General features: G+C 41.4%; 2 protein-coding genes across 2 annotated transcripts; both read left to right on the top strand.

Annotated features, from left to right (window-relative positions):
- Positions 1-972: 972 nt before the first annotated feature.
- Positions 973-4623, top strand: LOC149376121 (uncharacterized). The gene has a single exon (XM_089593580.1). The coding sequence runs from the start codon at positions 973-975 to the stop codon at positions 4621-4623; it is 3651 nt and encodes a 1216-aa protein (XP_089449706.1).
- Positions 4624-4716: 93 nt separating this feature from the next.
- On the top strand, positions 4717-9990 carry LOC149376120 (uncharacterized). Its single transcript, XM_089593574.1, has 3 exons — positions 4717-6165; positions 7788-7928; positions 9841-9990. Exons 1-3 carry the CDS (start codon positions 4717-4719, stop codon positions 9988-9990), a joined length of 1740 nt encoding a protein of 579 aa, XP_089449700.1.
- Positions 9991-11739: the final 1749 nt, after the last annotated feature.

The raw sequence follows: 11739 nt of genomic DNA, 5'->3' as shown, positions 1-11739 counted from the left end.
TAAACCAAGCTCTCTGCTGTCGTCGCGCCTGCTGCTGCAGGCCACCCGCTGCGTCTGCTACTGCAGACTTCCTTGTCATCGCGCCTGCTGCTGCAGGCCACCCGCTGCGTCTGCTACTGCAGACTTCCTTGTCGTCGCGCCTGCTGTTGCAGGCCACCCGCTGCATCTGCTGCTGCTGTTGCAGATCATTTTGGTATCTCAGCTGTCGTCGCGCCTGCTGCTGCAGGCCACCCGCTGCGTCTGCTACTGCAGACCTCCTTGTCGTCGCGCCTGCTGTTGCAGGCCACCTGCTGCGTCTGCTACTGCAGACCTCCTTGTCGTCGCACCTGCTGTTGCAGGCCACCCGCTGCGTCTGCTACTGCAGACCTCCTTGTCGTCGCGCCTGCTGTTGCAGGCCACCCGCTGCATCTGCTGCTGCTGTTGCAGATCAATTTGGTATCTTCTGCTGTCGTCGCGCCTGCTGCAGTTGGCCACCCGCTGTGTCTGCTGTTACTGTAAGACACCCTAGTCCTTCCGTTCAAGGTTACGAATAGAAACTCAGGTATTGAAATCTGTTTGTATCATCTACTTACTCGCGGAGCTAGCGATTATTATTATTCGAGTCAAGGTCACGAATAGAGAGTTTGTGCGAAATCAACTCGTATCAAAATAAATATAAACTAGTCGATTTCTTAAATACTTGTTATTAGTTTATTGTATAGATATTTTGTTCGTTTTTGCGATTTAAATTGTTTATGCGTTCATCGAGCTCGCGTACTCCCTTATAGATTTGTATAATTTAACTTAGTTTACTTAGTGCGTGCGTTTTCTTCATAGCGTTGATTATAGTTTTAGTTACGCATTAACCCCGCGATAGTTGTCGTATTAGATTTAAGTCATATGCTATAGACTACTAGTTGTGTTTGATTATCTCGCTATAAAAAATTAGTTACTTTTATAGCTTAATTGAATTCCCAAATTCAAGTTAGAAATATGGAGGCTCTTTACAGCGAACAACTTAAGCGCCACAAGAGAATTGTCAACGCTTTCGATACTTTCAGGAAGCTTGGTGAAGCTAATATGACAAAAGGGAAAGCTTGTTCGTATTTAGAGTCAGTTGAATATCATCTTTCTAACTTCAAAGTAGATCATTCGAATATTCTCAAGTTGGATGGGTTGGACGAAAAGCACGTTTATTTTACTTCGGATTTGTTTAATGCTACTATTGATGCTTACTTTAACGTTAAGGGAGATTTTTTAGAATATACTAGATTGTTTCCACCTGATCCAAGTCTTCCAATTCCTCCAGCCCCTCCAGTTCCCACAGCTTCTGCTGGGGAGAACTCTTCGCTCCCAAAAATTACATTGCCACAATTTTCTGGGAATAACTCTGAATGGGAGCACTTTCGTGACTTATTCAGGGCTCTCGTTCATAGAAGAGATGTCGCATCGATTCTCAAGTTTCATATCCTGAAGGCGCATCTGTCGGGTGAAGCGCTTAGCTTAATTCAAGGTATCCCTGTTACCGAAGAGCAGTATCAGCATGCTTGGGACACTCTCGTTAACACGTTTGATAGTCAGCGACGTCTCGTCCAATCGTACACTTCACTTATTCTTTCTTGCAAACAAATGAAGCTTGACTCTTGTTCTGAATTGAAGCGTATTCAAAAGGAGATAATTAGTCCAATCGATTCATTAGCTACATTGAATAGAGAATTAGGTTCTGCCGATTTATACATTGCTTGGATAGTCGATAGGTTCGATAATAACACAAAACGTAATTGGCAGCGATTCTTAGGTAATTCAACTGTTGCCCCCACCCTTCAACAAGTCCGAGATTTTATTAAGTCCGAAATCATTACATTAGAAGCACTCGACGTTAAAGCTCAGGTCTCAGCACCTAAAAGAGATAGTATTAAGGGTTCGTCTCATCTGACTGAGGCTAAATCTTCATCGTCTTGTCCTGATTGTCAAAAAAATCATCCACTTTATCAGTGCCCTTCCTTTAAATCCAAGCCCTGGGATGAGAAGAAGGATCTAGTTTTTAAGTCTCGTTTATGTCTAAATTGTTTCGGACGCCACTTAGTTAAGGATTGCAAGTCCGAGCGCTCCTGTTCTATCTGTAGTAAGAGGCATCACTCACTGTTGCACAGTGACCTTTTCAAAGCTAAAACTAGTTCATCAGATTCCTCGAATAGTTGTTCTGATGTAAAATATTGTGAGTCTGTTGAGAGTGGAGAGTCCACTCACCAGACCCATTATTCTCGTTTCAAAAGTTTTGGAGTTTTGTTAGCTACTGCTAGAGTTTACGTTATCGGTCCTACTGGGGTTAGGTTGATGGCCAGAGCATTGATTGACCAAGCATCGCAGGTTTCAATAAATTCTAGCTCGTTGTGTGATTTATTGAAGCTAAGTAAAGAGAAGAGTAACCTGAAGCTCATTGGAACAGGTGGAGTTCCTGTTGACACCCCTAAAAGTAAGGTCTTCTTCAAAGTGCAATCTCGATTAGATGCATCGGTTGAGTTTAAGGTAAATTCTTTGGTCCTCAGTAAGGTTTCATCTTACCAACCACCCTTGATTAAGGTCGATTGTGGTTTTCAACACTTGATTGGTTTAGATCTAGCTGATCCAGAATTTACTAGTTCAGATAAGATTGACTTGCTTTTGGGAGCCGATATCCATGCTCTCATTGTCAAAGGCGGTGTTCGTAAGGGCCAAGTTAATGAGCCCATCGCCATTGCAACGGCTCTGGGATGGCTCGTTTCGGGTTCTGTCACGAAACACTCCCCTAACCTGGTAGTTAGTTCTCAACATTGTACTTCGGATATTGAACTCAATCGGTTAGTGCAGAAATTTTGGGAAACGGAGGAAGTTCCTCGCCCCAAGTCTACCCTCTCGGCTGAAGAGGAGAGTTGCGAGCAGTTTTATCGTAGTACGGTTAGTAGATTAGAAGATGGACGTTACGTTGTCGGTCTACCCTTCAAAGAGGACCCAACTATTCGTCAACAATCTCAAATCGATTCTCATCATCAAGCAGTCTCAGTTCAAAATTCGTTAGAAAATCGATTTGTTAAAAACCCTCCTTTAAGAGACGCTTACATCAAGTTTATGGATGAATATGAAGAATTGGGTCATATGGTAGCTGTTAGTCATTCTTTACCCTGTTGGTACCTCCCTCATCACGGAGTCCTCAAGGCTTCTAGCTCGACTACCCAACTTAGGACGGTCTTCAATGGCCCCTCTCGGACTAGCGAGGGAATTTCCTTTAACGACCTCCTTCATATCGGCCCCAACCTACTTCCTAATCTGTTCGATTTAATCTTAAAATGGCGTCATTATAGATATGCCTTTGTTACCGATATCGAGAAAATGTTCAGGCAAGTGCTTGTTCGTGAGATTGATCGTCGTTACCAACACATTGTCTGGAGATCTGATTTACAATCTTGCTTGAAAAGTTTCCAACTCACGACTATTACGTATGGCCTCGCTTGTTCTCCTTATTTGGCTTGTCGAACGATTAAGCAGTTAGCAAGCGATTGTGCTTCTCAGTTTCCTTTGGCTTCAGTCGTATTAAACAAAGAGATCTATATGGATGATATACTTTCAGGAGCACATGATGTACCCACTGCCGTAAAAAAGGTAAATGAATTGATTGAAGCCTCGGATACAGGAAATTTCCCGCTTCGGAAATGGGCGTCTAACGATCCTAATGTATTACTTGGCTTGTCTCCACATTTGCTTAGTACTAATCCTCATCAATTTGGCCATCTTGAAGCTTCTGTGTCCGTTTTGGGATTTTCTTGGCATCCGAAAGAGGATGTTTTCCATTACAAAATCAATGCTCCCGAAGTAAAACAAATTTGGACAAAACGTTCTATTCTGTCAACTACGGCTGAATTGTTCGATCCTCTTGGTTGGTTATCCCCTACAATCATTTTTGCTAAAATTATTATGCAGGAACTTTGGTTAGCGCAGTTAGACTGGGACGCTGAAACCCCCTGCGAGATTCTTCAACGTTGGACTCATTGGCTTAGACAGATTCAAGAGTTAAAAGCTATCACTATTCCTCGTTGGAATCATTTTTCTCCTGAGCTCGTTAGTCTAGAATTACACGGTTATTCTGATGCTTCTAAGGCTGCCTATGCCGCCGTGTTGTACTTACGAATTGTTAAGGAGGGTCAAGTCTTCGTTTCGCTGCTTGCATCTAAATCCAAGGTGGCTCCGTTAAAAACGCTCAGTATACCAAAATTGGAGCTCAATGCTGCGCACTTACTTGCGAAGCTTGCGAAACACCACCTCGATACTTCTCCAATCAAGATTGATTCTGTACATCTTTGGTCAGACTCCAAGGACGTGATTCATTGGTTGCACTCTCAGCCTTCCAAATGGCCTACGTTCATCGCCAATCGCTGCAGCGCTATTCATACGCTTCTTCCATTAGCGTATTGGCATCACGTCCCTGGAAGAATGAATCCCGCTGATATCGCTTCTCGAGGAGTGTTGCCGTCTCAATTATCAGCTAGTGAGACTTGGTTTTACGGCCCGCATCATCTTCACGAGAAAGAGTTAACATATCCTGAACTAACGACAAGACCGCGAGATCAAGAGTCCTGCCAAGCTACGACTTGTGGAGAAATTCCCTGAGTTTGGCCCTTATATTTGAAATTCAGTAATTTACATAAACTCTTACGCATTACCGCGTATTGTCTGAGATTTTGCGTTAAGGCTTATCATAACATGCTCCATCGACGGTCGCTAAAAAATTCAACGCCGTTTAATACTACGTTAATTTCTCAGGAACCGTTACCAATCATTGGACCCAGTCTTTCTCGTTTGCGAATTCGTAGTCTACTTGAGGCTGAAAGTCTTGTTTTGAGCTCCGACGAGTTGAATAATACCGAGTTCATCCTTATTCGGTGCCATCAGATGTTGTACTTTAAACATGAGTACGAGATCTTAGAGGCCGTTCAAGACTCTACAAACCGAGAGAGCGAGTCTGAGGTCATTTTACCTCGAAATAGTTCTCTTCTTCCCCTCAAACCGGTGTTGTTTAATTCCTTACTTCGAGTAGGGGGTAGGTTGAGTCGATCGCTCCTTTCTGAGCATTGCAAATTTCCCATCATTTTGCAACCGGGTGATCATCTTACGAATCTTATCATTCGTGATTATCATCTTCTCACATTGCATGGAGGTACGCAGCTCACGCTCACCACGTTGAGGCAGAAGTTTTGGGTTCTTCGTGGACGACAATCTGTTCGTTCGATCGTTTCACGCTGCTTCACGTGCTGTCGTTATTCTGCACCCACCCTCAAGCAACAGATGGCTGATTTGCCGGAAGCCCGAGTCGCCCCTGCTCCCCCGTTTTCTCGATGTGGCGTTGATTACGCTGGACCGTTTCCTGTTCGTTTGTCTAAGGCGAGAGGTAGAGGAACTCTCAAGGGTTACATCGTTTTATTCGTGTGTTGTTGCACTCGCGCCGTTTACCTCGAGCTCGTCGAAAGTTACGATACAGAGAGTTTCCTCGCGGCTTTTAGCAGATTCACTGCTCGGAGAGGTCAATGTACTGACATTTTTAGTGATCGAGGCACTAATTTCGTAGGCGCATCCAAGGAATTGATCGATAAAGTTGAAATGGTAATTCGATCCGAACCGTTTTTAAATGATCTAGCTCGTCGTGGCACTAGATGGCATTTCAACCCCCCGGCTGCTCCCCATTTTGGTGGATTATGGGAGTCCGCTGTCAAGTCGGTCAAGCATCATTTGAGACGAATTATCGGAAATCAAATCCTTACTGTTGTAGAGTATTCCACGCTGCTCTGCCAAGTCGAAGCGTGCCTCAACTCTAGGCCGATCACCCCCTTGTCTGTCTCCCCCGAGGACCTTTTACCCCTCACTCCAGCTCACTTTCTTATCATGCGACCCTCATTTCTCGCTATTGAGCCCGACTTATCTGACGTCAAGATCTCTAGTCTGCATCGGTGGAAACTATTGACTCAAATGGTTCAACAGTATTGGCGCCGCTGGTCGTCCGAGTATCTGCAGCAGTTATTAACTCGAGTTAAATGGTGCCAGCCTCAAAGATCATTAAAGATAGGGGATCTTGTGCTCATTAAAAAGGAAAATACTCCCCCGGGTCACTGGCCGCTAGCTCGAGTTACAGAGGTGTTTTTTGGTAGGGATGGTTTGGTTCGCGTCGTTAAACTTCGCACTGCTTTCGCGTCCTTAGAGCGACCCGTGACTAAACTCATCCTTTTGCGTGCGAGTTGCGAATGATTTGTAAAAGAGAAAGCGCTCTCTTATCATATTTTGTAAGTCTTATTTTAATGGTTTTTTCTTTTGTAAAACTGCGTTAAGTGCTTAAGAAAAATTGTTAGTTTCCTTTATTTTGAGTTTTGAGCTATTTCAAAATTGGTTAAAATTCTAACCATAGTGTGCGGTATTTTCTTTTCCTTTTTTTTATCTAATTTTCTTCGATACCCTAGACTGTTTTTGAATTCGTTGCTTCCCCTTCGGTCCAGCAAGGTCGGGGAGAATGTTAAGGATTCGAGAAAATTCTCGAAGGCTCTTGCCAACCCGGCGTTGTACAGCTGTCTGCTGACTACTGTACGAGTGAGAGAGAGCGCGAGTATGCGTGTGAGCGTGCGCGAGTATGTATGCGTGTGTGCGTGCGACTATTCCGGCCCTTTGTGTAGCGCCGAGCCGCTAGTCCACGTCTGTCCGCTCAAGTAGTCACAACGCTTATTGTTAAACCGCTTTTAGTTTATTTGACTTTGTAAAGTACCCGTGCGATGGGACTCAGCATTAACTTTTCATTTCTTTGTTAAATTAATTATTAATGTTTTCCTCTTTTCTTTATTATAATATAGTTCTTTAATAGTTAAAAGTGTAGTGTTTTGCTTTTTTTACGAGAAGTTCCTTTCATGTGCTGCGCACCTGCAACATCCAACTTCCTCTCTCCTTTCGCTACAAGTCCGGCTACAATTAAATTATACAGTCCACTTAATTGACATACAAGTCAATCCGCAACACCTTGAGTTCTTTCGTCGCATTATTCTCAACCGTCATTTCGTCATCAAATCGCTGTCCTTTAAGGACTCACGCAAACCTTTTAAAACTTCAACGTAAAATTTTTTACTGATTGTCTGACCTGTTGTTGAATATTCGTGGTGCACAACACCTTCCGAATAAAAAAAGACAATCAACATTGACTTAACATTGCTTTGACTTTGCGACGAAGTCGCAGAGTCGAGCACACGCACGCAGAGGCATGGCTGTGGTAAATCCTTAAGTTTATGTGCGTGTGTCTGTGAGTGTGCTCGACACGATCGGGCAATGCCTCTCAGGCCATGGGTCGTGCGCGCGCGCTTGGTGAGCGGCGCTGACGTGACTCGGGCATGAGAGGTGTGGCTTATTGATTGGTGGTGGGTAGACGGTTCGTGACGGCGCCTCCACTCTTGAGGGAGTGGAACGGTCTCAAACAGGAGGACCAGGCCGGTGGAGATGCCGGTACGATTTGCTGGTCAAAACCTTATGCCAAGAAGGGTTGAAGAATGATTGAAGAAATAAAAGAGGGCACTAGAGCATGATTAGCCAATCAGCAATCGTTGATCGACGGTGGGCGATCGATCATGGGATTGTTAGTAGGGACTGTTACGAGTTATCGAGCAGGTAGAAGTAGCTGGGCTGAGCAGTAGCAAAAATTGAGTCTCTTTAAGTAGTTGTTGGGATTCCTTTAGCTCTACGTGATTAAAGAGAAGGATTTTTTAAAGTCTTGTGTGGCTCGCGCTTTGTCTGGGTTTCCTTTGTAGGATCTTGTGTCCGGGAAGAGAACTCCAGGGTTTCGGCTGGCTGGTGGCGATCGGGTGGCTAAAAGAGTTAAAGGAGCACCTGGGCCAGAGCTGACACCAGGCAACAGGGGCCCAACAGACCAGGGAATCACAAGCACCAGGGTAAGTACTGTTGATACCTAACCAGTGGTGGTAGCGTGTGCAAGGTGCGCGAAACCGTGAGGAGGATGCTAAGAGTTTCTCATATCGGGCTAGTGGCTGGTAGAGGTGGAGAACTCGTGGCTAGTTTACTTTTGAGTAAAGGAAACTTGGGTTGCGTCGTGCACTTCGTGCCCTCCTTGAGCATAGCGGGCAGTAGCTCTGGGTCGCGAGTAGTGGCTTTCTGAGGGCATAGTAGTGGCTTCTTGGGGAAAATCGTAGTAGCTCCTTGGGGGCATTGTAGTGGCTTCTTGGGGGCAATTGTAGTGGCTTGCAGGTAAATTAGTAATGGAGGTATTATATACCAAATAAAAAAGTAACAACTATGCGGGGTACTTTACTGCGACGTAGTTGCGACGCTGGGACACGGCGGTCGCACAAAAGATGCCGAAGCCGCATAGTTGTACACCCGCAGCGTTGTACTCAAGCTAGTGGTGTGCGTGTGTCAAGCTGGCTGGGTACAGCATTACAACTTTGACGTGCTTTTTTTGGTCTTGGCAATCCAGAGTGTTTTCACTGAGAAGACTGTTGCTTTGTTTCAGGATAATAACTATAAGTCCACGATTCATTATCAGTACTAACCTTTCTAAGTAAAGTATAATCATTATTGACCATTTCTAAGTTATCTTGTGCGATTTCAAAGCGGAGCTGTTTTTGCTCTGCACTTAGAAATTTCGGTATGAACTTTGCACACACGCGTGTCATTTGTAAATTAGAGATTAAAATTTTCCAAATTATAGTTTTTGGTATTTTAAGGTCTTCTTCTAGTTCCTGCACAGTTATACGATGATCTTGTTTGATTGCAAGTCGCACCCACTCAGTATTATTCAACGTTTTTGTCGTCAAAGGTCAGCCAGAACGAGGATCACTATCAACAGAAGTACGGCCTTCTTTGAAACGATTAAACTACTCTTTTATTCGTGTTTTGCTTATACACTCATTCTCAAAAGCCTTCTGCATCATCTAAATAGTTTCAGAATTCGTTTTTTCGAGCTGAAAGCAAAATGTAATAAAAATTCGTTGGTCTTGCTTTTCAGTCATTTTTAACAATAACAAAATCCGCCAAACTCAAAAATAACTTGGTAAACAAAGACGCGCTGCGCATGAACTATGCGTCCGAACGGTATCAACGAGCAACCGCTGAGTTTACTGTTTACGTTTATGTACTTCAGAGGTCGCTCGAACATTATGGTGCGGAGTCTTAGAGGTAGGCCCGATACTTTCCGGATATACCTCGTACCTCCGAAAGACAATTTTTACTGCAGCTTTCATCAATCCCCTGTAACTGATGAAGAGTACAAATATGCAAAAAAAGTTTGGAGAGCTATTAATATCGAAATACTTTGACAATACCCCGATTTTTAAACTTAAAAACAGACGTGTTGCTTTTTGCTGAAGTATTTTAAAACTTCCGAAAAAATTGTATTGCAGCGTATAAACGAGATCCTAAACATTATTATACAATACCTAGTCTCACTTGGAACGCAACGCTGAAATAAGCAAATGTAATTTATTTAATTACAGAAAATAATAAAATGAAGTAAATCTTGCACGATATCTATGTAACAAGTGACATTAGAATTGTTAATTGACATCGACATGCTTATATTTATTGAGCAAGGTATACGGAGTGAAATTAGGCAGTGTTGCAATCGACATTAGAAATGTTAATTGACATCGACATGTTTATATTTTTTGAGCGAGTTATACGAAGTGAAATAAGGCATAGTGTTGCAATCAATATGCTAAATCAAACACTTTGTACATGAAAGAAGGCTATAAACCTCGTAAAAACAAAAAATATATGATGTATTAAAACGTTAACGATGTGTATGGTTGAGTTATGACATAATATTTACCTCAAAATGGTTTTCAGTGGATGGAAATTATTAGTCAGTTAGATATTTCTACTGTAGATGATAATGCTGAAATCAGCTACATAACACAAAAAATTCATGATGCTCATAAAGATTTACAATTTAGTGCTGAGCATGTAGTACCGTCGGGTTCAAAAGGAAAAAATTGATGTCTACACTGTATGATAAGAACCGATACTTGATCTACTATCAAGCTTTTAAACAAGCCGTAAATCATGGTCTTCGCATAAAGAAAATTCATTGAGTTTTACAATTTAATGAGAGTCCATGGCTAAAAAAGTACGCATAGATTAGAATGGTACAAAGTCTCAAAATGCTAAGAATAACGAATTCGAAAAAAGTTATTCAAGTTATTTAATAATGCAGTTTATGGAAAAACAACAAAAAACGAGCAGCGTAGACTAGTTAATGTAAGGATTATCAATTATTGGAAAGGTCAGTACGGAGCTAAAGTATACAAAGCTCACTCTAGTTTTCACAATTGCAATATTTTTAATAAATAACTCGTAGGCATACAGTTATTGCGTGATAAAATTATTACAAGAAAACTAATTTATGTTAGACAAAGCGTTTAAGCCCCGCCAACTTTCACAGCTTAAATATAATCTAATGCTACTAGGTTCCGTAGCTATCGTAGTCGAGTGGATAAACTCTTTTGCCCGCGCGTTGAATCTGACAAACTCAGGTTCAAGCCACGATTCCGACTTTTTTTTTCTTGTTACTACTTATACAACAAGTTTTTTTTTGTTTTATTCAATTTAAGGCTACTAATAAATATTTAATTTTAAAATTTTTTTTTAATGCTCATGCATTCAATGAAAATCTGTTGCTCCATTATTTCGAAATTATTTTTATTAGAAATAATGAAATTAATAGTTAGGTTACTTAAAAAAATACCCATTTCACACCACCTCGTGGTACGTTAGTTTTAAAAGAAAAAATTATGATTTTTTTACAAGTTTTCTTCTTTTTTATTTATTTTACAATATTACTATTATATAAATAAGATTTTTCAAAAACCCTACCAAAGAAATAATATGACCAGTCTTTGCTAATCACACAAAAAAAAGATCCAGTCATATGATAATCAATCTGTCACAATAAAATTATTAAAAAAAAGAAAAGAAACGCAAATCAGACTGGTGGAAAAGAAATGTGTTATTTGATTAAAACATAATGCTTTTTTTCTTCTTGAGTAGTTCCCAATATAGGCCATGTCCTTTCGTCGTAACTCTTGGCGAGTTGTTTGTTTTGATTATATACACATATATTTCAAGTCACGCACTTTAGAAAAAGATGCACATTCGCGCGAGCTGCTGTTTTGTTTTGAATTCAGCTCTTGTAGTCATCTATACAGTAAGATGCACATTCGCGCAAACTGCTGTTTTGTTTTTTAGTCAGTTAGCTTTCGAGTAGTCGCCAAGATAGCATGCTTGCTGGAGTAGATATTTTTTGAGAAATCGTGCTTGATTATTTTCCGTGTAACGGTGCATCGAGTATTTTCTTTTTGTGCTTTTTAGTTCATATTGCATGTAATGCTACAAGTGGCGAGTGTTTATGGTTTTTAATGAAAGTGTTTTTTGTGTTGTTTATCTGTAGGGATAAATACTTACTCGCAGCCTTATTTCATGCTTTCCGAGTGTTGTAGGTAATTGCTTTGGTGGAAGATGTTCGTGTATGAATACAGCGCTTTTTAGTCATTTAATTATAGTATTAAATGCTGTCTCGCATCTTTAATGCATGTTTTCTGCGCATTGTTAATAAGTGTTTTGGTGGTAAATATCTGTGTTCGATCAAGATACTTTTTAGTGATATTAAAATATAGAGGTGAACACTTACTAGCAGGCTTTCTGCATGTTTTCTGTGCATTGTTAGTAATTGCTTTGGTGGTAGATATT

Source organism: Copidosoma floridanum, unplaced genomic scaffold (assembly GCF_036245765.1).
Source record: "Copidosoma floridanum isolate Cflo_tuat_1 unplaced genomic scaffold, Cflo_Japanese_pri ptg000001l, whole genome shotgun sequence".
NCBI lineage: Eukaryota > Metazoa > Arthropoda > Insecta > Hymenoptera > Encyrtidae > Copidosoma > Copidosoma floridanum.
The sequence above is the reverse complement of the archived record's forward strand: the minus strand, read 5'-3'. Positions and strand labels throughout refer to the sequence as shown.

What these genes read in the sequence shown, in the direction of transcription:
- LOC149376121 (XM_089593580.1), top strand. Translation starts at nt 973, where the DNA reads ATGGAGGCTCTTTACAGCGAACAACTTAAGCGCCACAAGAGAATTGTC.
- LOC149376120 (XM_089593574.1), top strand. Translation starts at nt 4,717, where the DNA reads ATGCTCCATCGACGGTCGCTAAAAAATTCAACGCCGTTTAATACTACG. An exon ending in TTTTTGGTAGGGATGGTTTG is followed by an intron (nt 6,166 to 7,787) that starts GTTCGCGTCGTT and finishes TTTCCTTTGTAG; the next exon opens with GATCTTGTGTCCGGGAAGAG. An exon ending in AGGGAATCACAAGCACCAGG is followed by an intron (nt 7,929 to 9,840) that starts GTAAGTACTGTT and finishes AATGGTTTTCAG; the next exon opens with TGGATGGAAATTATTAGTCA.